The sequence below is a fragment of the Martes martes genome, assembly GCF_963455335.1.
Source record: "Martes martes genome assembly, chromosome: 15".
Classification (NCBI taxonomy): domain Eukaryota; kingdom Metazoa; phylum Chordata; class Mammalia; order Carnivora; family Mustelidae; genus Martes; species Martes martes.
The window spans coordinates 5,365,729-5,391,921 of record NC_137903.1 but is presented as its reverse complement, the minus strand read 5'-3'; the positions used below and the strand labels follow the sequence as shown (position 1 = coordinate 5,391,921).

Below are 26,193 nucleotides of genomic sequence, written 5' to 3'. Positions count from 1 at the left end.
CATTTTCATTTTAGAGATGAAGAAACTGAGGTCCAAGGAAAGCAAGGGTCTAATTCAAGGTCAGAGCATGTGTTAGGGTTGGACTCTTATTGGGGACCTTGACTTTTAAATTAGGGCTGTCTTCCAACTATCTCCCCAGCTGGGGGCTGTACATTGGACATGTCTCCTTTCCACAGGTGTGTGGGACAAGGGTGCAGAGAAGGGAGGATAAATAAATCTAAATGATTTTCCAAAGTTAGCCAGTAATTGGGAACCATTCTGGGTTCCCCAGAACCATTCTGGGGGGTAGATAATCTTAAGCTGATTCTGGAATGGACACTATAAAGTGACCATTGAGCCTGGTTGGCTGCATTGAGTCCCGTCAGGCCATTTAGGGAATGAAAAATAGGGACTCAATGGTTATTGAGGGTGTGTTATGTGTTTGGTAGCCTGCTAGTGGCTTCATGTGAATTATCTCATTTAATCCTCATAGAATGCCATGAGGTAGATATAATTATACTTCCCATTATACCCAGAAGAATTTGAGGCATGGAGGGCATTCCCACCCACTAGCCTCATGGTGCATCGGAGCTTCCGCCTGCGGCCCAATAAAGATGCTGCCGGTGGTCACAAGGGACAAGGCAGGTGGGTGTCTGCTCAAATTCCTGGCATTTCAGCTGTAGCCCCACATCAAAGCCAGCTGGACAGCCCAGGGCTGTAGAGGACACCGTGTGGGCCAGTGCAACCTAGGGCTGGGTCATTGTTAAGAAAACACTAGAATTGGAGCCAGAAGAACTGGTTTCAAGCTCCTCCTTTACGTTATTTGTTCTAGGACTCCAAGCTTCATTTTCTTAATCTGTAAAATGGGGGTAATAATTCATGCCTGTCAAGGTTGCTATGAGGATCGCCTCGTGGGAGAGGGTCTAAAGTTCTTCTTTTCTTCCGCAGGTTGGAAAGACACAACTCAAAGCCCAGAACCCTGCCCGACTGAGCCGCAGGGAGCTGGAGAACTTCTGCGTGTATTCCTAGTTGCTGTAGCTGTTCTCCCCTCCCTTAACATCCCAGCGTTGCTTTGGGAATCAGCGCAATGGATGATACCATATGAGTCTACAGAATGGTGCACAGTCTAGAGAGGACATGGGAGTTTTTTATAGTCTATGTCTTGTTTCGAAAATGATTTCTAGTAAGAGCGAGTCTGTTAAATAATATTTCTCAACTTACAGACTGGACAAGAATGGGTAGACCGTTGGGTAGTTCATCGAAGACTGCAAAGCAAGTCGACAGCCACACAGCGAGTTTGTCAAGTGCTATACCTTTGCAGGCTGCTATTATTACTAGCATTACGATCCCTTCCTCTGGTTTTCTAATGTGTGACTCATCTTTCCTCCTCTCTAATCGGGAAAGACCACATTTCTAGACTCTCCCCTTGCCCAGGTCTATCTTCCAAAGAGGGAGGAAAGATAGGGTGACTCGGAGAAGGAGAAACAGCCCCCCTGCCCCGCCGTGAGCGTGGACTAATTAGCTGTGAGCCGCTGGCAGCTTCTCCAGGAGGCCCGGGCCTAGGCTTTACTCTGATACAGAGGAAACCCCGCCTCCCCCCCCCCCCCCACATTAAACCCTTACCTCTGGCCACTTGATCATGAGGGAGAGAGGGCAGGAGTGAGAGTGGACGGTGCAGAGCAAGCTGACCTCTGAGTGGAAAGGTCACCCTGAGCCCAGGCCATCCTGATAACTGGACAGTGAGACCAGCTTTGCCTATGGTATGATGTATGATTTACAAAAACACATTTTTAGAAATCTCTTCTTCACAAGTAGAAACCATATTATCTTTAAGTTCTGAGTCCTGATGAGTGCTCCCCACGGCGTATCCTGGAGCAAGGGGTTAGCCGGCTGAGCAGCTGGGAACTAGACCCTCTGCTGGGCTCCCCTGAGTCTCAGGCCACTTCTCTTCCATGAGGCTGTGGGGACAAGAGCCAAGACTCTGGCTGAGCCCAGCAAGGGGATGCGTGTGAGCTGGAAGAGGTCCTACTCAGAGACCCCAGCTGTGGCTATCGCATGGAGCCTGGTTTCTCAGTTGTCCACTCTGTATTTAACATGGGAATTTAATATAAAACCATGCTGTCATTCAGAGGCATTCTAAATTTCTTTTCTGAGTTAAATTTTTGTGTCCCTTCCATATTCTGTACTTTTCCTCTCTATAGCAGCCTAAGGGCACCTGTGTCCATCAATAAACACATGTCTGTTTAATTCGTACTGGAGAAGGGTCTGGATTCCTTGCAAGTCATCGGTGTCTTCCAGCCTTGTTCACACTGGAGCAGATGATCCCAGAGTCCCCAGATCCCAGGCCATTCAGTCTCATGGGAGGATATCCACAGCTTATCCTTGTTCATCTCATACCCTCCTGATCCCTCTCCCCTGGGGGCTCTTTGGCTGGCCAGCTAGCTTCCTCCTGGAGACAAGTGTGGGCGGACCGCATTTTGGAGCAGGTATCAAGGGTAAAAACCAGGAAAACATACGCAAAAGAAGCCTGGGGGCTCCAAGGCACATACTGGCAACTCAGCGCTAGAGTCAGGAGTTTGGTGAGCAGAGGGAGCTGGAAATGATGGGGGCTGGAACAGGTGAGATGAACACCTGAGACACTGACCACTGACCCGGCCTTTCATGCAACCTGAGTTGCAGCTTATTAAAGGAGCAAAAGAGACCCCGTGGTCTCTCCCAGGGCTTTTGGGGATGCTGTATTCTAGAGTGTAATAATGCACAACATGATCATATTGTATGTCTTTACTGAGCTTCTGTAATAATGCCTTACGAGGATAATTATCCATGCAATGACCAGCCAGTGAAGAAGCAGTAATTAAGCTCCTGCTGTGTATGAAGCACTGCTTAGTCCCCGGGAGGACCCACTGCAGGACACAGAAAGCATACAGACTCCACAGGACACATGCAGGAGAGCACGATGGCAGAAGCACAACATTAAGGACATATGTGGGCTTCCAGGTGCACGTGACACAAACGTACACTACAGTGTCATGAATGTAAGTCAAAGGTAGTGCCACTTACAGGCAGGGGGATAGGGCTGAGCCATAGCTGGGGGGAAAGGAGAGATGCTATGGCTGTTCTGCATCCAGACCTGACAACGAGAGGAGAAGTTCTTTGAGGTAAATATGGGAAGCTTATACGGAAGAGGCATTTTAAGCACTTAAAAATATATCAAAAGAGTGATACACATATGTGGTTAAAAACAGAAATCCACAGTACAAAAAAGTATGCAGTAAAAACAACAACCCAGTTCACTCCCTGGAGGCAGCCACTGATAAGTATTTCATATTTCCTTTTGGAACTTTTGTATAACTATTCAAGCATATAGATACATGCTTCTTCTTTATCTAACCGGTAGCATGTGATACACACTGTCCTGGGCGGCTTCCTTCCGTCCTTGGACTGTATTCCATATTAGCACATACTGGTCTTTCCCCCCTCCCTCCCTCCCTTCCTTCCTCCCTCCCTTCCTTCCTTTCTTCCTTCCTCTCTCTCTCTTTCTTCCTTTCTAAGATTTAATTTGTTTATTTGACAGAGAGAGTGAGAGAGAGCGCAAACAGGGGGAACGGCAGAGGAAGAGGGAGAAGCAGGCTCCCAGGTCAACACCCTAGCTTGAAGGCAGACGCTTAACCCCTGGGCCCCCCAGGCCCCCCTGGTCTTTCCTTTCTTTACAGAAGTGGCAGGGCTTGCTGTCACATGGGTTCACTATCACGCATTTAACCACATTCCTACTGAATGGACATTTAGGTTATTTCTGTCCTTTTATTAAAAAAGATACTACAGTGGACATGATTTTACATGCATCTTTGTGTCCATGAGTGAGAATATCCATTGGATTCATTTTAGCAGCTGTTTAGAAGATGGTGTGAAGGTCCAGGGTCCTTTCAACAACACTGGACCAGTTGTGGCAGAGTCCTGAGTTGGTGCCTCCAAACTGTAGAAGCACACGAGGAGACGGACGGAGCAGGGACTTCTTGAAGGCTGGAGACTCCAAGACGGAGCCTGTGTCTGATCTATTCATAGATTTGGGAAGTCACAGGGGTGGAGGGAAGGGGGTGGGTCAAATTCAGGTATCCTGGAGACACTGAAGGCAGTTCTGAAGTGCTTCTGTCTATAAGAGCTCCAGGCCTTACACCTTCCAGGAGATTTTCCAACTACAGGGAGAGAAGCAGCAGCTGCTTTTCTTTTCAGGTGAAATTTTCATAGGTAGGGATTTCAGAAGACTCGGGATCATTCTGTTGTGGTGGTGACACCACCTGTGAGCCAAAAGACACAAAGCATATTGTTAACAAAGCCCGGGACGCCCTGGTTTCCTTGACCCTGTGCTGCTGAGAGGGGAAGGTCAGGCCAGGCTAAGACTGGTCTGTGCTCTAAGAGTGGGGTCATATGGACTGGCCTTGGGATGGAAGAGTACATCAAGCTGACTGCAGGCATTTCTGGAGAACCTCCCACTGGGAAGTTGGCAAGGCTTTCTGTAAGGCAGATAGAGGGCAGTTTAGTGCAGCATGTTGAGGGGTACAAAAATGGCAATAAAAGGCCTTGCTCTCAAGAAGCTACTGTCTAATGAGCTCAGTCTCTGCCCTGGCTGGAGAAGCAAGACAAACATCTAGAGAAAGACATTCCAGATGGTAGAGGTTATGCCGTAAAGTAATGGTTCAGATCAGATTCTCAGACTTCCTGTTCCCAGGGTTCTGAGGACTCTTTGTTCAGGGAAGGCCCCAAGGAGCAGGTGAGGCATGAGCTGATGCAGAGAGGAGGGGCGGCGGGCTGTCAGGAACAGCTCGGGAACGGCATAAACCTTTGAGATATCGTGCAGAGACATGTGTCAGAAAGTAATGGCTCAGGCAGGTTTGAGAAGTTCCTGACCAAGTGGGCAATGACAGCCTCAGGGGACCGAGAGTCAGGACTCATGGTCCTGAAAATTCTGAAGGCAAGGGGTAAATTCTGTCAAGACCCCAGCTGAGGAAACACACTTATGTCCACTTAGGTTGTGAGTGAGGGAGTCCCTGGGGTGGTGTGTGAACCATGCAGGACCCACCAGACCAGTGGTGACTCAAGGCCATTCTGAAACTCAGAGTAGGGACTGATGTCCATGACTTTAAGATAGACCAGTAGTGGCCCAAACACAAAGGACCAGGTCAGAGTGGAAAGCAGCTTTGGGAGTATAGTGTAACGTACAGAAGAGGTCTCAAGGCCACAGGTGAAGTACCTTGTTGGCTAAGCATAGGCGACCTTCCACAAGGCAGGACATGAGGTAGACGATGGCTGAATGGAGCTGCTTATCTGCACAGATACTTACTGACCAAGTTCTATCCACCTTTTAAGGTCCAACACAAGTTATTTTTTCATGAAGGCTTTCCTGTCTACCTCAGTGCAGTGATATCTCCCACTTCCAATGTCTGGAAAACCCTTGGGAATGGCACACCTCACAAGTAGTATGTAGAGCATTTTCATTTCCCTTCTAGGTGATTGACTCTTCTCCATACCTCCTCCACTGACAGCCAGATAAGATAACAAGTCTTCAAGTTTAAGGATAGTGCCTTCACCGTATCTAAATCCCATAGCATCTAGCCTAGTTCTAGACAAACACAAGATGTTCAATAAATATCTATGGATTGATGCATCAATCACAGAGAAGTAGCATAACTGAGTTTTTGGGTGTGCCTGGGTGGCTCAGTCCGTTGAGCATCTGACTTGATTTTGGCTCAGGTCATGATCTCAGGGTCGTGAGAAAGAGCTCTGTGTCTGGCTCTGTGCTTAGCGGGGAGTCTGCTTAAGATTCTCTCTCTCCTTCTGCCCCCTCCTCCCACAAAATAAGCAAATAAATCTTTAAAAAATTTTTGTTTGAGCATGTTAAAACAAGGAGGAAAAACAGGGAGGGAATTCTGGGGGAGATTTGAAAACAAAAAGTGTATATGAACCCAATCTTTTCGGGGAACTGAAAGCAAAGCAGGCAGCTGGATTCAGGTCAAGGTTAATTGGTTAAGGTTATTCAGGATTATTTTAAAACTCTTTGTGGTTTTTATTTTTTACATATATATGTATATACATATATTTTTTAAAGATTTTATTTATTTGAGAGAGAGAGAAAGCATGAGCTGGGTCGGGGGGCAGAGGGAGAGAGGGAGGGAGAAGCAGACTCCCCAGCTGAGCAGGGACCCCAATGCATGGCTCAGTCCCAGGACTCTGAGATCATGACCTGAGTTGAAGGGAGATGCTTAACAGACTGAGCCACCCAGGCACCCTGTATTTTTATATTTTTAAAAGATTTTATTTATTTATTTGACAGAGAGAGAGAGAGCACAAGTAGAGGGAGCAGCAGAGGGGGTGGCAGAAGCAGATTCCCCACTGAGAAGGGATCCCGACATGGGGCTCAATCCCAGGACCCCGGGATCATGACCTGAGCTGGAGGCAGACACTTAATTGACCGAGGCACCCAGGCGCCCTTCTTTCTGGTTTTTAATACTGAAAGTCCAACTACTGTCTGTGTGACCTTAGGCAAACTTAGCTTCTGCAAATCTCAGCTTCTTTTGCTAGAAAATGTGGATGATAACACATTTGTAGAGGTGTCCTAGGGATCACATGAGAATATGTTTGTCCATGTTTTATAAACTTGATGTGAAAGTTAGTTATTATTATTATTTAATGGTAAATTCTACCATTAAGGGACCTTTCAACATCACGATAAAAGCAATGTGTTATAGTTAATAGCACATTTTCCAAAAAATCTTGACATTGGACGATTGGCTAATTTCCAATTGTTTTGGGAAATTGCCATATTGGTGGATTAAGATAGGGTTGGAGGTAAATTTGGAAATATACATAGATCATACAGTATTTGTGTTTACAGCTTCTCATTCTGGTCAGTGTTAAGAATAATCAATAGAAAACATTATTAAATCAATTAGAAACATTCAGCCTTTGGCCAAACAGATGTGAATCAGAAATATTTGTTTAAGCTTTTCTGTTGACCACGGAGTGTGTCAGGGGGATGCGTAGTGGAGAGAACTTAAGCTCCTTTGCCATGGGGACCTAGGGCTTTCAGTTAAAATGGTCTGCGCAATAGTTCCTTCCTTTAGGAACCTTGGGATACAGAGAAAATTTTTCTCACCTTCTGAGGGATCTGTACACAGCTGTAGATTGTGGCTGAAGTCTCTTCCTGCTCAGGAACTGGGGTATTTCCCTGTAATAGATCAACATCAGAGTATCCATAATCACCAGATAAGAGCTTTCCAGCGTTTCACGTTCAGCCCTTAAGGAGAGGGGATAACCCACCAGGTTTAGGTTTCATACAGAGGGTGGTGGCTGCCCCTGTGCAGTGGGGAAGTGCTTCTGGTTGCTCACACCTCCCTTATCAATGGCCCAAGATTGGGAGCGGAGGATGAGCATCTTCATTCCAGGGGATCCCAAGGCTTGGTAGACGTGGATAGAGCCACAGCTGTCTGCCCATGTGCTGCTGGTTCTGGCTCCCATTTGGAGGGACTAGTCATCCCAGTTATTGGATGGTTCTAGAAGTGGAGGAGGAGGGAAGGTATACTGATCCAAAGAGCTCACCTGCAAGTTGACGGATACTTGCATATACACTGTGTTGTCCTCAGGTGCAGGCACCATGCTTTCTGGGGTGACAAGATCATACTCTGCTTGCCCCTCAGATGGTGAGTCAGATCCAGTGTCCTCCTGAGTGAGCAAGTCATACTCATGGTGCCTTCCAGCCTTGGGTATGCCAGTCCTCTCCTGGTCCTTCTCCGTTGTTTCACTGCTGTCAGAGCTGCTGTCGGAGCTGGGCCTGTGCTGTTGCTTGGCAGTCTCAGAGAAAGTGTCCAGCTTCTGACACCCTTGGGAGAGCATATCACACAGTAGTGAGTTTTGAACACATTGTGTGGCTTGGTTAGAAAGTGTGCCAGCCCCTACCTCTTTCTTATTTTGTGCAAGGATCCAACCTGCTCTGATCTCTACTCCAGGTGAGGCCCAAAGAACTGGAAGAGAGGTTGTCCTGTGGCCCCACAGGGGACTCTGTTCTACTTTCCTTTCCTTCCTCCTTTCAGGTATTCACTCATTTCTATTGGGCAAATATTCATGGAGGGTGACACGGGATGGACTTAGCAATGCTCCGTGAGCCGAACTGGCTCTGCTGGCTAACACTCTGAGTGCCATGATGTGTGGTCTGGGAAAACACAAAGAGGCCATTAGACCTACTCTTGAAGGAGGACACTGTCCGGCAGTGGGCCAGATCCATACAGAGATCAATGAACGCAAGCCCAGCTCTGGCAAGGGGGACGTGACAAGTGTCAGGAAAACGTGAGGACCTGGTCTCGGGTTAGGAAGCAGAGAAGAACTCAGGAAGTTGGTGGGATTGAGGTGGGCCTTGATGGAGGGCTGGGACTTTGATGAGTGGCCGGCTGTCATTGGTTGAAGAAGCCGTATGATTACGGGCAAGCATGAAACTCTCTCTTTTGGTAGAAGATGGTATTCAAAATATTTAACAGGTGCAATGGACTGGGTGTAAGACAATCACAGTGGGCCACTGTATTGAACAATTCGTTGGTACATCAGGTCCACGTTTAGCTGCCTTTGGGGACACATCAAGTGGACCATTTGGTCTGAGTGTAGAATAATAATGGTTCACACGTACCAAATGCCTCATATGTATCAGACACCATCCTAAATACTTCTCCATCCTACATGTATTCAGTCTGCATGAAACCCCATAAAACAAAAATTACATTTATTTTTTGCAGATGAGGAAACTGTAGCACATAAGGGTTAAATATTTGCCTGAGTAAGTGGTAGGGTCAGGATCTGAATGCTGGAAACCTTGTCCCTGATGGTCTTAACTAATACTCAAAACTAATACTCAAAATTTGCATAGGAAAAAAGTAGGTAAAGGGTGGTCTAGCTAAAGAGTGAATGAGAATATAAGAGTAATTACCACCTCTTGGGTGCACAGTGTTGGCACTGACCCACTCAGTACTCACAGCACCTCTAAGAACTGGGCGCACCTATTTTGCAAGGTAAGGAAACCGATGCATAGATTGAATTGCCCAACATCACTAAAGAGCAGAATCAAGATTCAAACACAGGACTGCCTGACCTCAGAACACACACACTTGGCCCCTAGGTTTTATTGACTTTTGAATAACAAACAAAGGCCATGAGGAGCCATTGATGACTTTAGAACAGTCAAAGTTGAGCTTTGCAAGGCAATGAGCAGAAGGGATAGAAAAGAGAAACCCTGGGGAAGGAATGGCCAGTTAGGAAACTGTTAGACTTTTAGGGAACAATTAATAAGGAATGGGAATGTCTGTTAATGAGGACTAGTTAAATAAATTAAGGTACATCTGCAGGATGGAATAAATAGGAATCAGTCTTACATATGTCAATATTACTAGGATATTCTGTTAAGTTAAAAAAAGCCAGGTTCAGGAAAATATAGATTTCTCCCCTATGTGTAATTAAATATAGATTTCTCCCCTATGTGTAATTAAAAGAAAAGCACCTACACACACACATATACAAAAACACACACGAACAAATATATGTAATGCCCATAAATGCATTAAAGATCCCAAAAGGATTTACAAATGCATCTTAATGATGAAAGTCTCTGGGGGGAGAGACCAGGAGATTGGGTTTGGGAAGGAGATTTAATTGTATACCATGCGAATATACAATTTTTCAGTTTAAAAAAACCCTATTCAGTAAACAGAAATATTGTGACACAATGAACCTTGGTAGTGACAAAAGATCTAGAGAAGAGGAGACTTTGATTCCTTCCTTCCTTCCTCCCTTTTTAAAAATAGATTTTATTTATTTGACAGCCAGAGAGGGAACATAAGCGGGGGGGGCGGCGGGAATGGGAGAGAGAGAAGCAGGCTCCTCACAGAGCAGGAGTCCAACATGGGGCTTGATCCCAGGACCCGGAATCAGGGCCCGGGCTGAAGGCAGACACCTAACAACTGAGCCACCCAGGCGCCCCAAGAAGAGGAGACTTTGAAGAGATGCTAGGGAGGTTAGAGAAGCAGACCTTGGGAGCTGAGGGAAGGTGCTGGGGAGGGAGGAAGATCAGGGATGGCAGTGGTGTCTCCAACACTTCCTTACGCCTTCTCCTGTGCCCAGAGCACCAAGGTACAATGGCACAGGCTGGGGGAGACCAGGGTCTTCCCCCTAGTTGTGAGGAAGGAGCTGGTGAGAACCTCCACCCTTACCCTCATTCCCACTTCTTGGTCCCTTTCTCTTGGTAACGTTTTCCCATCCTAAAGGCCCACGCTGTTGGATTCCTTGAGCTGCCGGCATCCCACCCAACCCCTCTTTCTGTACCATCTCTTCGGGGGATCTCCTCCATGAGACGTTACATGGTTTCTTTTGTTTTTGTTTTTGTTTTTGTTTTTATAGCAGGGTTTGTCCCAGTGGGGGGAGTTTGGGAATTCCTTAGAGTTCCAGAGCTTAGAGTTCAGGGTGGTAATGGAGGATACTGAGTCATGGGAAGTGGGGTGGTAAGATGCAGGCATCTCAGCGCACCACTCCAACACCCATCAGGACAATCCCACTTTCGCACACTGTGCTATTGGGGTGTTGCACAGTATTTTGTTCGAAGAAAGCATTCCTTAGCTTTTTTAAAAATTGGAAAACCACTGCCTCAGGGATGTTCTTGGGTAATAGGTGTCCTATGCAATCTCATGGGTTTTAATTTTAAATAGGTTTTAGTTTTGCTCCTACCACAAATTTTACCATTCTATCTGGCCTTTGTTCCTCCATTCTTGGAGTGACGAAAATAACTCCATCCTCACCGGAGCCCACATTTAAATGATGATAATGCCAGAGGAACCTTACAGATCCCAGAGGCCAGGCTGCCTCCCCTGTCTCTGGTTATCGTCTTTCCGGAGTCCGTCCTGGCTGTGACTTCTGTTCCCCAAACTTTCCTTCTCCAAGCCACATAACTTCTCAAACTTTAACAAGCGTATGATTCACCTTGAGATGCAGACTAGAGTTCGGTATCTGGGGTAGTGCCCCAAATTCGAATTACTAACAAGGTCCTGGGTGATACCCCATGTTGCAGATTGGCAGGTCACACTGAATAAATGGTCAGGCTTTGGAGATTCCATCTGGCCCAGGGACCCCACAGCCCGTGTCATTGGTGATATTACCTGGTGCGCCTGCTGGGGTTTCAGTGGAGCTGGAGCTGGAGGCTGGGTCTGAGCCTGACAAACCAAGGCAGAGAAGACTTATCAGTAGGTCTGTTTGGAGAGAGGCATGTGATTCTAAGTGACAAAGGAGACGGGGAGAGATTTCCAGGGACAAAGACAAGAAAAACGCTCTAGGGAGGAGGTGAACCCTGACATGAGTAGGAACCCACAGGACAGGATGACCAGAGTCCTAAGGTCATTTTCAAATGAAGAGAGGGCCCTGGAGCCTCCTGCCATCCCTCTGTCCCCTCTGTGGCGGCCACTTCTCAGGTTGGTTTGCCGTCTTGCAGGAATTGTAGCAGGGATCTTATGTGTTCTACCCAATATGCTCTTTCGGGGAACTGTTCTGTTTCCCCTGCAATATGAAATTCCAAGGGAGCTGCCAATCCTAACCCCTAATCCCGCTGACCACAGTGGTTGGTCCAATCAATGGTCACATGAACCAAGGCTGCACCAGAGATCTTTCAAGTTGGAGTTGGAAGGAAACATCTTTTTTCTCTCCCTGGTGGCATATCTCTTAGTAGATACGAGTCTGGAGCTGCCCATTGCTGTGTTGTGGCACAGCCCACCCCCATCCCTGCCCCTCAGCTCAAAGAGAAAAGTAAGGGTGGGAGATGGAGGGCTCTGATGTTTAAGTCTCTGGTAACATTTGTCCCTAAGGCCAGCTCCTTCCCTTTCTCCCCCAAAGATTGATTATGTGAGTCCCAAAATAATAAATCACACCTCCTGCACCCTCCCTCCCTTTAAAGGTAGTTTGAGTCGGGCTTCAGTGATTTGTAACTAAATTTAGAGTCCCAACTAATAGCCCTCTCCCACATCAGGAGGAGAAGAAATGAAGTTTTGGGAGAGTGGGGGTAGGAGGGGACCAGGAGAGTGCAGACAAGCTTCCCAAGGTCCCAGGGATATGGTCTGGTGCTGGCATGTGCCAATGATCTCAGAAACCCACATGGTATTTTTCGCTTCCAAATGTACCAGATGAAGATCCCAAAGAACAGAATGCTGGCTATCAAGAGTCCAGTGTAAAGCTCTCTGTTCCTCTCAGGCCCTTTGAAGAGAAAATGAATGACATTAATACAAATATTGACAAGGAGATTGGAACAAGCAATGGATAAAGCATAATGGTCATCTTAAAATAAAAAAATTAAAAAAAAAAGCAAAATGGCCTCTTAAAATCTCATGCTATTGCAGGAAATATTCCTTTTCATTCATTCGTTCTACAACTATTTATTGAGTAGGCATTGTTCTGGGCTAGAAATTATAGCAGTGCTTAAGGTAGACACGGTCCCTAGGTAGAGAGATATATGCCTTGCCCAGTGTCACAGAGTTTTAAATACTTAGACAGGATTTGAATGTAGGCTGCCTGATTCTACCTAAGACACCCTTATCCATCACACTACACTGCTCCTCTCGATAAATGGTGTAAGGGCAGTTCTAGGCTTGAGACAGAGTCAAGATTTCCACTTCACAGGGTTCTAAATCCATCTGCCAGCCTGACTTAGCATCATCACATCCCAAGTAAACCTTTCTTTTTTCTACTTCCTTCTAGAACAGAACAGAGCACAGAACTCAGGGTTCCACTCATGCTTTTGTTGTGTGACATTGAGCAAGTCTCTAATCCTTTCTGAGTCTCAGTGTCTTCATGTAATGGAGGATAGTAAGAGTATTTGCTGTGTAGGATTATTGTGAAGTTAATTGTGTTAAAATGTGCATGGTCCTAGAATAGTGCCTGGCATCTAGGGAGAGACCCTAGGGCTTCCTTTCTAGCTTCCACTCAGTCCGTGTTCCTTCGTGGTCTGCCTTCCTTCACCCATCCATTTTCAATCAACTCATCTCCACTAACTTCTGACACTGTGCTGTCCATGTATGGTAGCCACAACCCATGCTATAAGCCCTTGGAATGTGGCCAGTGTGACTGAAGAACTAAGTTGCTTATTTTATTTAATTTCTAAAAAGTTGAAATTGAAATAGAAACATGGTGATTTAATTTCTTATTGAAAAACGGTAAGTAGGTTTGGAGCAACTTGGATATGTAAAGCTATTTTTTTCAACTGTCACTTTTATGAAATCTGAATACAGATCGAGTACTTCCCATGGAAATTTGGCATCTGAACTGAGATGTGCTGTTAGTGCAAAATCCATACTGGATTTCAGAAGCTTAGTACAACATGAAATGTAAGTTATCTCAATGGTAATTGTATTGAATATAATCCAAAACGGTGATATTTTGGATTTAGTGGGTTAAACAAAACACATTATTAAGGTTAGTTTTACTTGCTTCTTTTGACTTTATCTAATGTGGCTATCAGAAAGTGTGAATGACATGAGGGACTCCCATTATATTTCTGCTGGAATGTCCTACTCTTGTCCACTCTCATCCATACTCTCTCACTGCATTTCATAAAGAACCACTCAGGCTGCGAACCCTTGGATACCAACGTCCCAGTCCCTGCAGTCTGGCTGAGCAGAGATAAACGGTAACCTGGACAGATGTCGCCGGGAAGAAACTGCTGGGAGCTGCTGCTGACAGGGTTGCTGGCGATGCATGTGATGTTGGGGTGATTTTCACCACGTGTCCAAGAGACATTGAGGTGAGGTCCCTCTTGGGACTCGAAGGTTCCTTTCTGTAGGGGGGCCCATCTGTATGTCACGTTGTGTCCACTGTCCTCCACTGAGCATGTCAGGCTGACCCTGCAGATACCATCCTTAGCAAGCCCAGGATGCCAGGTAATTTTTGGCTTCTTCAATCTCCCTGTGTGAGGAGAAAGACAGACCTAATGTGGAGTCAGGCCTGCCTGCTGGGCAGTCACCACGTCTTCACTCATTCAGAACACGCTCCTGAAGTTGGGTGTTGGCACCACGTTAGGGCTGAGAAAGTGCCTCCAGGAGTCACAGGCATTTTGGAATGCACCTGGCCTTTCTCTTGGTAGCCAAGAAATCTCAGACATACCCCTTCACCACTATGGGCCTTTGATGCTCAGATGTTAAACCAAGGAGTTAAAATGAAAACTGGAAAAAGAAAGACATCACATCACTCCACAGCATACCCTGTGAAGAACCAGTAAACCCGTCAACACAGGTAGGTACAACGTCTCATGCACTTTGAAGACTTGAAGGCTTACCTGTCGAGGTTCCGTCATCGACGTTCTTTACTCAGGAGATAAAGTGTAAAGAGCTGAGCGCCGCTCTGACATAGAGTTAGTGCTCAATAAATGTTAGCTTATTCCTAATTTATTATTAGTTATTAGTTATTATTAGTTATTGTTAGTTATTCCTAATTTATTATTATTTTCACTCAATCTTCTTGCTTTTTTTTTTTTTTTACTACTTGAGTCATGGCATGCTACAGATGCGGACTAGCTGATTCCAGCATATTCTAACAGGACCATGCCCCGTGAGTCTTCACAGATACTTAGACACCAACAAACCCAGGCAGGGGATGCGATGACCGTGTCTGGGTGGTGCAGCTGAAGCAGCTGGCAGGTGTAAACCCAGCTGTCAAGCCAAGCTCCTGCAAGGCCCAAGCCTGAGAAGGAAGACTGCAAGTTCGGTCCCTCACACTCGGGAGAGCCGAGCAGCCATCCCTCTTGGAGGTCAGAGGGTCTTTGGATACTAAAGCCTTTCTCCCCAGTCTTCTCTGAGTCCACTCCGGCCTGCTGTGCCCTTATCCAAAAGGATACTCTTCTATAAAAATGCAGGTCGAAGAGCTCTGAGAGTCACCTGACAAGCACTGCAGGAGGACAGGGACAACAAGCACTGCAGGTTGGGTGGCGGAGGCCAGCTGGAAGCTTAGCAGAAGGGGGACTTGGCAGGTAGTTCTTGCCTGGCTGCTGGCTGGAAGTTTTCCCTCCTGTGAGTTGACTGGTCTGGACTCAAAAGCTGTGCTAGTGATCGGAGGTATTTGGGGAGGCAGGGAAAGGAGCAAAGAGGAGAAACATCCCAGGGGAGGAATGTAGTGATGAGTACCCTGCTCAGAAACTCACCGTAGACGCGCAGCGTGATGTGTTTTGTGCTGATGACTGCGGAGGCCCGGGAGCACACGTAGGCATGGTAGTGGCCAGCGTTCTCCATCTTCAGCCGGCCAATCATCAGGGAGTAGTCTCGGCTAGAGTTCATACTGGCGTCCTTGAACTTCATGAACGGATCAGCTGCCGCTGCTGCTTTCCGCTCTTTGCTGATAATAGACGTGTTAAACATCCAGATGACGTTCTCTCCGGAGTGACTGGCCGAGAGTGTTAGGGGCAGGGTGACTGACTCCCCCAGGATCCCCACCACTGTCTCCCCCATTGACTCTCCTCCGGAGGCTCCTGGAGCTGCAGTCAGAGATGAGACATTGTGGCTTCAGACACTGGCTGTCTTCCCTCAACCCTCAGCCTGCCTGAAGGAGATTGAAGCCCCATAAGCTCTCCTGCCCACACCCCCTTTCCCTTCCTCTGACAAGGCATCCCTGCCGGACACTTGTCATGGACAGATATGCACCTGGCTCTGCCTTTTGCATACTCAGGCCTCCCTTGACCTCCCTGTCCTTCTGAGGAGACCGCAGGGGATACCGCCCACCACATAAAGAATAAATTAGATCTCTTCATCCATATTCCCTTCCCTTCCCTTGCTCTATCTTTAGAGTTTCAGAGTTCCCTGGGAGTTCCCAAGTGCCCTGCCAGTCTCTCTCAGACCCCGGAGGATGGAGAACAAGAGTTCTTCAAGCCTTTGTCCCCACTGCACCTGTGTCCTGCCAGAACCCTGGCGGTTTAGACTCCGTGGCTGCTCAGACCGTCTCTGAAATCCCCTGGAGGGCCCAAGTGGAGCCTGTACCTATACAGAACTGGCGGGCATGGACGGGGCTGGAGGTGCTCTGGCTGACCGGGTTCCTGGCTGTGCAGGTGTATGGCAGGTCTGCGTCACACAGCGTCCGGTGGATGATGACAGTGGAGCCCTCATGCGATTCAGAAGCCTGGGTGTCCTGCAGGGTCCAGCTGTACAGAACACCTGTCCACGCCCTCTCCACAGAGCAAATCAACGTAATGTTACAGGAGCCACTGTCGGACATGTTCACAGACTTCACGACGACTTGAGGTTCCGGCACCTGCTCTGTAGGGACAACAGCAACAAGGAGATTACTCAGATCCCATCAGCAGCAGGACACAGCTGAGAGAAGAGGCTGGTGGTGATAGAAGACCCAGGGAGAGAAGGAAGAAGCCAGAGTACCTGTTCCAGGGGAAGTTTCTCTTAGTTTCCCCCGCAGCCTGGACTGAGTGCTCCTCTCCTACACTCCCGTAAATCCCAAAAGAGTGATATCTCCATGGCTCAGCGTGACAACAGTCTGATTACTCCTCTCTCTCCCCATCAGTACATGAACTACTTCAGGACAGGGCCAGTGCCTGTGCCCGAATATGAACACCGGACTAGCCTGTGAAAGTCTCTCTTGAATGTTTGGCGAATAAATGCATAAATGAATCAGCCCCAAACGCTGTGCAGCAGGGAGCTCTGCCTCTAGAATTTGAGTTGCTTTTGCCTTTTGGTCGGAATTTATGACCATTGTGCTTTCAGACCTTCTTCCTGGCCCTTTCTTTCCCTTTTGTTCCATTTCCTCTGTCCACAGTGCGTGTGTTTAAGTGTGCTTTTTTGGGGGGAATTGATAATACATAAAATTGAAAGGATACAAAAAAGTTGTACCTAATATAAAAAGCAAGCTTTCTTGTTCCCAGCTACTTGTTTCCTCTCCCCAGGAATTATGTTATGAATTTCCTGTTGATTTTTCTAGAAATATTCTAGATATAGATACATACATAGTATACGTATACTATATATTATTATTATATGTACTATATATTACTATCATATACACACACACACACACTCTGTCCTGAAGCCTTTGAAAATTTAATTACATGTTGGCTTTCTGGGGAAGATGGCAGAGTAGAAGGACCCTAAGCTCACTTGTCCCCTGGATACAACTAGATAACACCCACATCAATATAAATAACCCAGAAAATGTCCGGGAGACTGGCAGAGCTAGCGCTCCACAGCTAAATGTATGGAAGAGCTCATCGCAAACAGGGTAAGAAAGGCAGAGATGCAGTTGGGAACTAGATGGACCCACGGGACCGTCCACAGGACGTAGGGACAGTGTGAGTGCAGAGGAGGGACAGAAACACTCTCACACAAGGAAGAGGAATCCTCATAACATTTGGTTTGGAAAACCAGAGGGGCCTGATTTTGTGAGTTCTTACAATCAGCGGGGGCTTAACACCTGGAACTTTACAAACCGGCTGGCTGGGCTCTGGGGGCGGGGGGAGAGGAAACTGCAGCCCTGGCTGTAAAGAGGCAGCACAACAAATAGCACCCTCCCCTGCGCCCTAGCACAGCAGCAGCAGTTTGAAAAACCCCTGGAATATGTGGGAAGGAGACTTGTTTACTAATCTCAGAGCATGTTCTAGAGGGGCAGAGATCGCGGGCAGACTTCTCCAGGAACAAAGGAGCTAGAGGACATCATTTCCTTCCCCTGCCCCCACCCCCGCCTCGCCTAGACACATGGACACCTGTGGGAACCAGTACAGTGCCAACGTGCAATACCCAACTTGCTAACGGCTCACCCGACCCCTGCATGCTCCTGTAGACATGTCCCCCCTGTCATGCCTCCATTGCAGGCCCGCACCCACCGCAGACTTGCACACACCTTGCTAACACCAGATACCCTGCCCTCCACCCAACCCCCGCTTCTGCAGATTTGCCCCCTGCAACCCAGCTTGCCTGGGTCCCATGTGCTACAGGTCGCCTCCTGCAGTCTGCTTGGAGGGGGAGAAGCAAAGCTTGATAACACTGCCCAGCTTGCCCCCGAGTTCTCCTGTGGTCCTGACCTGTCCAGTGTGCTCCTGGCCAGAACCCATCCAAAGTAGTGCCTCAAACCTGGCAGTGTGCAAGCAGTGCCAGCAGGGGTCAGCACCACTCCAAAGTGACTCCTGTCCCAGGGGGACGGGAGGATGACCCCCCCCCCACTCCAACAGTGGCCCCAGCAATGGGTTTGGGGCAGACATCTGGTCTGAGGGTGGGCCCTGCCCACCAATGAAAGCGTCTCAGGGAACAAAACAAGGAAATCACCCTATAATTCAGTGCTATCGCATCAAAGGCAAATGCCAGCTCTGATTCAGCTCAAGCCCTGGCAGCCCTAGACTGGCCCACTAACAGCACAAGCACAAACAGCCCTTAACCAACGGAGCCACCCAGGCACCCCGCTAATCTTTTCAAAGAACCAGATCCTGGTTCCATTGATCTGTTCTGTTGGTTTTTAAGCTTCTATTTCATTTATTTCAGCTCTAATTTCTACGATTCCTTCCTTCCACTGGTTTTGTGTTTTGTTTGTTCTTCTTTTTCTAGCTCCTTTAGATGTGAAGTTAGGTTCTTTATTTGAGTTTTCTTGCTTCTTGAGGTAGGCCTATATTGCTATAAACTTCCTTCTTAGAACAGCTTTAGCTGCATCCCAAAGATTTTGGACTGTTCTGTTTTCATTTGTCTCCATGTATATTTGATTTCCTCTTTGACTTCTTGGTTGACCCATTCATTGTTTAGTAGCGTGTTGCGTAACCTCCACGTATCTGTGTTCTTCGCAAATGTTTTCTTGTGATTGATTTCTAGTTTCATAGTGTTGTTGTCAGAAAAGATGCATGGTATGACTTTGATCTTTTTGAACTTGCTGAGACTTGTTTAGTGGCCTAGTAGGTGACCTACTCTGAAGAATGTTCCACGTGCACTTGAAAAGAGTGTGTATTCTGCTGTTGTAGGATGAAATGTTCTGAATATATCTGTTAGATTCATCTGGTCCAATGCTCAGCCAGTTAAGGGTCTGCCTTGGGCCCAGGGTCTTGGGATTGAGGCCCACATCAGGCTCCCTGCTAAGCAGGGGGCCTGCTTCTCCCTCTCCTTCTGCTGTTCCCCCTGCTTGTGCTGTCTCTCTCCCTCTCTCCAATAAATAAATAAATAAATAAATAAATAAATATTTTTTTAAAGAAAGAAAATATCAACAATATGGATAAACCTTTAGTGAGTCCATGGGGGGAGAAAGGAGGAGGAGAGAAAGAGACAGAGAGAGAAGACTCAAATAAACAAAATCAGAAATGAAAGAGAAGAAACAATAACTCACACTACAGAAATACAAAGGATTATAAAGAATATTATGAAAAATTATATGCCCACAAATTGGAGGATCTAGAGGAAATGGATAAATTCCTAGAAACATACACCCTCCACAAACTGAAGCATAAAGAAACAGAAAATTCCAGTACTGGGTATTTACGCAAAGAATATGAAAACACTAATTTTAAAAGACATAGCACCCTTGTGTTTATAACAGCATTATTTGCAATAGCCACATCATAGAAGCAGCCCAAGTGTCTATAGAAGATGAAAGAATAAAGAAGATATATATATGCACACACACACATACATACATACATATACTATATATATATATATATATGAATATTAGTCAGCCATAAGAAGGAATGAAATCATTTTTTAAAAGATTTTGTTTATTTATTTGACACAGAGAGAGAGACAGCGAGAGAGGGAACACAAGCAGGGGGAGTGGGAAAGGGTGAAGCAGGCTTCCCGCTGAGCAGGGAGCCCGATGTGGGGCTCGATCCCAGGACCCTGGGATCATGACCTGAGCCGAAGGCAGATGCTAAACAACGGAGCCACCCAGGCACCCCATGAAAGGAATGGGGTCTTGTCATTTGTAACAACATGGATGGTTCTAGAGAGTATTTTGCTAAGTGAAATCAGTCAGTCAGAGAAAGACAAAAACCATATGATTTCACTCATATGTGGGATTTAAGAAATAAAATGAACAAAGGAAAAAAAGACAAACCAAAAAACAGATTCTTAACAATAGAGAACACACCGATGGTTGCCAGAGGGCGGGTGGGGGATGGGTGAACTAAGGGAGGGGATTAAGAGCACACCTATCACTACTAGCAGCCGGTGACGTGTGGAAGTGCGGAATCACCGTATGGCACATGTGAAACTAACATAGCACTGTGCGTTCACGGTGCTGGAATTAAAACAAGTTAACAATATGACTTAGAAATTGCTGCAGGTTGGTACATATGGAGTTCACTCATTCTATTTCTATTCCTTGCAAATTATTCCATTTCTTTAACATATGCAGAGCACTCAACAAATCAATAAAAAAGGTCAAACTACCTGATAGAAAAATAGTGTCATAGGCTGAACTGTGTCTTCCCAGAGTTCATATCTTGAAGCCCTAATTCCCGGTACCTCAGAACACGATTTTATTTGGATATAGAACTGTATTTGGAGATAGAGGTCATTAAGTTAAAATGAGGTCATGAGAATGGTCCCTAATCCAAAATGACTGGTGTCCTTATAAGAAGAGGAGATTAGGATACAGAGGACACAAACAGAGGGATGACCATAAAAGGACATATCAAAACAGGCTCTATCTGCAGGCCTAGTAGCAAGGTCTCAGAAGAAACCCAGCCTGCCGACACCCTGATCTTGGGCTTCCACTCTCCAAAACTGTGAAAATAAGCTTCCGTGGTTTAAGCCACCCCGTCAGTGGTATATTGTTATGGCAAACCCAGCAAGTTAGCTAGTACAGACGGGTAAAGGGTATTAACAGAGTTGCAGAAAAGAGAACACAAACGGTCTTAAACATATTTTGGCTGTGTTTTCACTCTGACATCTGTATTTATGGAACTGCATGAAAAGGACCAACATGGTGGTCCTATTTGTCCTAGAGAGATAAACACCGAGGAAGAAAAAAATCTGCTTTTAAAAATAAAAGATTAGGGGCACCTGGGTGGCTCAGTGGGTTAAGCCACTGCCTTTGCCTCAGGTCATGATCTCAGGGTCCTGGGATTGAGCCCATGTCCAGCTCTGTGCTCAGCGGGGAGCCTGCTTGTTCCTCTCCCTCTGCCCCTCCTGCCATGTGTGAGCTCTCTCTCTCTCTCACTTTCTCAAACAAATAAACAAACAAACAAATACATCTTTAAAAAAAAAATGAAAGATCGGGGTGCTGGGTGGTTTAGCCGGTTGAGCATCTGGCTCTTGAGTCCAGCTCAGGTCATGATTTGGGTTCACAAGAGTGAGCACCGCGTGGAGTCTGCTCAGAGTCTCTCTCTCCCTCTGCCTGCCTCCTTCTCAAAATAAATACATAAAATCTTAAATAAATAAATAAATAAACAAACAAACAAAAATTACTAAAACCCATGGAAACTCTCTGGAACTCACCGTAGACGTGCAGTATAAACTCCTTGTCAGTGGTGACTGCAGAAGTCTTCCGGTTTATCTGGGCTTTGTAGCGTCCAGCATCTTCCAAAGTCAGGCTGCTGAGACGCAAGGAGTAACTGTCCCAGCTGATGTTTAGTCGGTCCTGGTAGCTTTTGGCTGTGATAAAAATCTGTTTTTCTGCAGTTGCGAAAGCAAGAGTGCCTTGGGGACCACTCCAGGTGACATGCTCAAACTCTGTGTCTATTGAAATGTTCAGGGGGAAAATCACCAAACCCCCTAGAATCCCGGGCACCACTGCTGGGGTTGAGTCCTTTTCAGAGGCTCCCAGCCCTGCAGAGACAGAAGAGGGACTTGGAGAAGCAGCTGGACTCCTCAAGTCAGTCTTCATTCATTCATTCTATAAAAACATACTGGGAATAAATGACAGATGTTGAGAAATGAAATGAAATTCCTGCCCTCCTTCCTCTAGACTCATTGCCCAGCAGAATCATTCCTTCATTCCCTCACTTAAAAAATACTCTGTCTTATAAACGCATCTATGAAATCAGTAAAACAGACTTTCTAGGTTTCTATCCCAATGTGGAAATTAGCCTGGTGACTTTGGGTCAGTTTTTGAATTTCTCCGAGAATCAGTTTACTCATCTGTAAGACAGAAATGTTCACACCTATACTATCTTCCTTTAGGGATATGGTAGAGATGGAATAAAAATAGGTTGCTGTAAATCGTGAAGAACGAAACAAGTAAAAAAGGAGCATATTTTAAAAAATGAGATGGGCTGATGGATGACCAGCAGGGTGGATAGACGGGCAGGTGTGCGAGAAGGCAAGTGAAGTGAAAGTAATGGTAGAACCAAGGTGGGAAGCGTGTGAGTGTTAGTGCGAAATTCTTTCAAGTTTTCTCTGTGTTCAAGAATTTTCATAATAAAACATCAGCCACAAAAGGAGCATTTCTCATCTCTATCTCACTCTTCCTTTCCCTCATTGTCCAGGGGATCTCAGACTGGCTTCGTCTTGGCCAGGGAAATCTGGTCTGTCCTTAGGAACAAGGTTTGGGGTTGGGAATAGTTAAGTAGCATGGATTCTGCTCCTGATTTCCTCAACTCGGGAAAGACCCAGATCCTGATAGACATTGTTCCCATGGCTTCCATAGGCCCAGCATCGGTCCGAGGGGGCTCATTTCCTTGCAGGGGCTCTGTGAGAGTCTGCTGGGGGACCCCAGTGTGTATTCCCCAGATTCAAGAGCTTCTGAGGCTCTGGAGAGTCCTCAGAAAATTCCAGATCAAATCAGATGGGTTCAGGACCCAGATTACTCCAGGAATCTGCTTTGAAAGTAAGTAGAAAATGTTGGAGAGAAAGGAAAAACTGAAGCACAGCCTGGAGGGATGGAAAGAGGCTGAGGTGTGCCCTGAAGACCCAGAGCGAGCAGAGTTATGCAGGTCCATAGATGAGACCCCTAGATTGGTGCAGACTGGTGCAGACTGGTGCAGGGCTGGGGACCGGGGCGTGATTCTCTACCCATATCAGCCAAGCACTTGGGCCTTGTAGGGAGGTAGCTAGGCAGACGCAGGGCTAGGGACCTTGGAGAAGTTAGTCTAGGTCAGTTCAGGTAGATTCTGGGGGCAGTCAGAGAGCAGAAACTGGGTTCGTGCGATGCTGGTTTGAAGTTACCTGAAAGAGAGCTCTTCGCCTCTGAAAGATACTGTTCATGATTTCTACGACAACTAGCACAGCGTAGAAGTGATCTCATTCAGTCCTCAAAATTACCTGAAAATTAGCTCGTGTTTACAGAAAAGGAGCTAAAATTTGGGGAGTTTTAGCCACTTGTTTAGATGACAGGCTGGTCAGCTGCAGAGCCCAGATTCCATGTACCTGACGCCCCGGAAGATGGAGGCCGAGAGCGCTGACCATCCTCCATCCCAGGAGCCCAGAAGGGCCTGAGTCTTGGCTGGGCACATAGGACGCACCCGTGTCTCCTAGCATCAAAGCAAAGGCGCACAGACTGTCAGCAGGAGAAGAGGGATGTGGTTCGTGGGTCGAATCCTGCTACTGTTGCAGCGAACAATGCTACAATGCTCTGTGACTCCCAACGCAGCGACAGGAGTCCCGGGCATCAGCCATCTTATTTTGAACTCCGCCATTTGGCAAATAATAAAAGGGTGTTCAATGACTGTGATAACTGAATTTGGCTTCCCCACCTTCAATAGTTTCCAAACAGTGCATTTAGTGATTACTATAACAATCAACTTCTCCCAACTGCATGCCAAATGCTTGCTTACAGATAACATTTTTCATTGACGAGAGAGTCTTGCTTGATGTGTCTTACTAATCACATTCTACGTTTAAGAAACAGAGGCTCACACAGCGAGGAAACAATGGAGCAAAGATTTAAATTCAAATGTTTCTGGTATTTGTAGGGGCAGAGGACGGGCTGCCCTGAGGTGGGCCACTTTGGCGTGAAGATTATTCCAAACTGAAGGCAATGAAGACCATGTGGGTTCCAGAGAAACTTGCCTTTCCCTTAATTACACAGAAGAATCCTAACTGGGGGTCTTTTCCAGGATAAGGGTGACTAGCAGAGATGAATTTTATCTGAGGGACCCTTCTGCACGGCAGGGCAAACCTCTAATTACCGTACATCTGCTCTTCTCCGCACTGCCCTGTGAACTCCCCTCCTTCCCTCTGAGGTCCCAGACCCCTGCCCCCTTCTTCTCAGTCTGGGATGACATAAATACTTCATTTTGCCTGAGGGTCTTTGGAATTTCCTTGTCTGTGTGGATTCCTCATACATATGTTATTAAATTTGGTTTTTTTCCTGTTAATCTGTCTCATGTCAACTTGATTCTTAGTCCAGCTAAAAGGACCTTGAAGGGGACAGGAATTCTTGCTCCCCAAAAAAGGGGACAGGACATTCTTGCTCCTTGACATACTGAAGTGGAAGAACTTTTCACCCTACTGCCTCCTAAGCTCCTGAAACCATTCCCTGGAGACACAAAAGCATCAGAGAAACTCCCTGCTAGACCAAGACAGTGAAGTTTGAGGTCATCCCCAATCAGTGGAGCTAGACGGAGGGAGATGCCTCTTTACCTTGAAATTTACTTGTTGGTCATCTGAGGCTTGAGTGACATTAGATGGCGAACAGCCAGGTAGCACCCCAAGAGTTGGGTGTGACTATAAGGAACCATGATGCTTGTAGTGTTTTTATGGTGAGCAAAGATGAGATGCAAAGTGAAAAGAGATTAGATCGGAACCCAGCCCCAGAGTCTAGGCCCTGCCCCCGAGCATGCGTCTGGGAGTTTTCCTAGAGCTCCCCTCACTGTCCACCCCCCCACTCTCTCTGCGCTCAGATCCCTAGGCTATCTGTGCTATCCTCCAAGGTCCTGAGGAAAATAGTATTCCCAGAGGGACAGTAGAGGTCACTGTCCCAGGTGGCTGAGACCCTCCCTGGGGTACTGAGTCAGCTCTGCCTGCTGGCCATGCTGCTGAGAGATGTTTCCAGAAAATAGCAGGACTTGGGCCTTGACAAGGAGGTAGGATGTGGGGAGAAAAGGACATTGGGAGAGAAATCAGCCAGCTCAGGGCCACCAGACCATCCCCAGACTGCAAGGGAAGCCCCCAGTTTGGGCTATATGACAAACACGGCAGATGTAGAAAGAAGTTCCAGTAGTTCAATATGTCTCTAGAAAAGGGGGTGGCTTGTCACCGGAATTTTCATGTATCTCTCTGTGGATTTTATCCACATTATACAGGGAACAAACTCATCACTCAGCATTCCTTAGCGGGAAAATGTCAGAGTGAGAGGAACACAGTTATTTGAGAGTTATTTGAGACAGGGGCTAGAACGTCACCTACTCACGGTGAGTGACTATGCACAGGCTGACACATGCACATGCTCACATACACACACGCCCACACACGTACACGCTAACACACAGACACGTTCACACACGCACATGATCACACACGTACACGCTAACACGCGTACGCGTTCACACACGCACATGCTCACACGCGTGCACACTAACACACGTATGCGTTCACACACGCACATGCTCACACACGTGCATGCACACACACACACACACACACACACACACACAGGGATAACGTGGAACCCACAGATGAATTATCACAAGGAGAGGAGTTTCCAGATTTTACCAATAAGAACTCCAGCGAACAATGTGACCAGCCCCAGAGGGACACCACCAGTGAGGGGCAGTGGCCATAACGGGGACTTACCCACTGGCGGGAAGAGGAGATGGGTCCAGAGAAGGGACAAGAACATGTGTGTCTTGGTCCTCTGTGGTTTACTGGAGAAGGACTGTAGAGCCGAGTCTTCCGGGTGTCGCTTTGGGCCTGCCATGATGATTTGTGTTTGGGTCTCTGGCTGAAAGAGGAAGCACTTACACAGACTCCTGTGCACGTGCGTGCCTCTGGTTGGGCAAGCGTTGTTCGTGACTGGCACCACAGACTCCTCCCACTCGCTGGGGCTGGGCAGCCATCCCAAGATCAAGAGTAGCGCGCTCTGCCGACTGAGCCAGCCAGGTGTCCCCGTAACGGCCTCTTCTCCGTGTGGGGCTGGTGTCCTGGCTTGCTGCTACTGAGGAGAACGTGGCCGCGGTGATAAGCTGTCACTTCTGAGATTAGCTGACAAAGGTTGTGTCTTCCATCTCTGTGTCTCTCTCCCTCTCTCCCACCCCCAGGTCCCTTTGCCCGGAGCCAGGTATTGTGTTGTGAGCTGGAGGCCTCA

General features: G+C 47.0%; 2 protein-coding genes across 3 annotated transcripts in view; one reads left to right on the top strand and one right to left on the bottom strand.

Annotated features, from left to right (window-relative positions):
* CD244 (CD244 molecule) overlaps positions 1-2,231 on the top strand; it is a 29,266-nt gene extending 27,035 nt beyond the window's left edge. Inside the window, exon 9 of the mRNA XM_080825151.1 lies at positions 928-2,231. Coding sequence (XP_080681277.1) covers positions 928-1,008 — 81 coding nt within the window. The 3' untranslated portion in view covers positions 1,009-2,231. The remainder of the gene's footprint in view (positions 1-927) is intronic.
* A 1,525-nt stretch (positions 2,232-3,756) lies between these two features.
* On the bottom strand, positions 3,757-25,822 carry LOC308356233 (T-lymphocyte surface antigen Ly-9-like). 2 transcript variants are annotated; one of them, XM_080825064.1, is made up of 10 exons: positions 25,683-25,822; positions 21,447-21,776; positions 16,011-16,286; positions 15,182-15,511; positions 13,681-13,950; positions 12,148-12,246; positions 11,163-11,216; positions 7,573-7,853; positions 7,130-7,201; positions 3,757-4,274 (listed from the first exon to the last, which is right to left on the bottom strand). In XM_080825064.1, exons 1-10 carry the CDS (start codon positions 25,804-25,806, stop codon positions 4,206-4,208), a joined length of 1,905 nt encoding a protein of 634 aa, XP_080681190.1. In that variant the 5' UTR covers positions 25,807-25,822; the 3' UTR covers positions 3,757-4,205. The 2 variants fall into 2 exon arrangements, with proteins under 2 accessions (XP_080681190.1, XP_080681191.1); XM_080825065.1 differs by having other exon boundaries at positions 21,447-21,843; positions 25,683-25,820.
* Between the last annotated feature and the right edge of the window lie 371 nt (positions 25,823-26,193).

Bases quoted from the DNA above. Each gene is read 5' to 3' on its own strand.
- LOC308356233 (XM_080825064.1), bottom strand. From the start codon at position 25,806: ATGGCAGGCCCAAAGCGACACCCGGAAGACTCGGCTCTACAGTCCTTC. The intron at 16,287-21,446 runs GTGAGTTCCAGA...TTGTCCCTACAG, and splicing joins GTTTATACTGCACGTCTACG to AGCAGGTGCCGGAACCTCAA. The intron at 15,512-16,010 runs GTACAGGCTCCA...CTCTGACTGCAG, and splicing joins TGCCCGCCAGTTCTGTATAG to CTCCAGGAGCCTCCGGAGGA.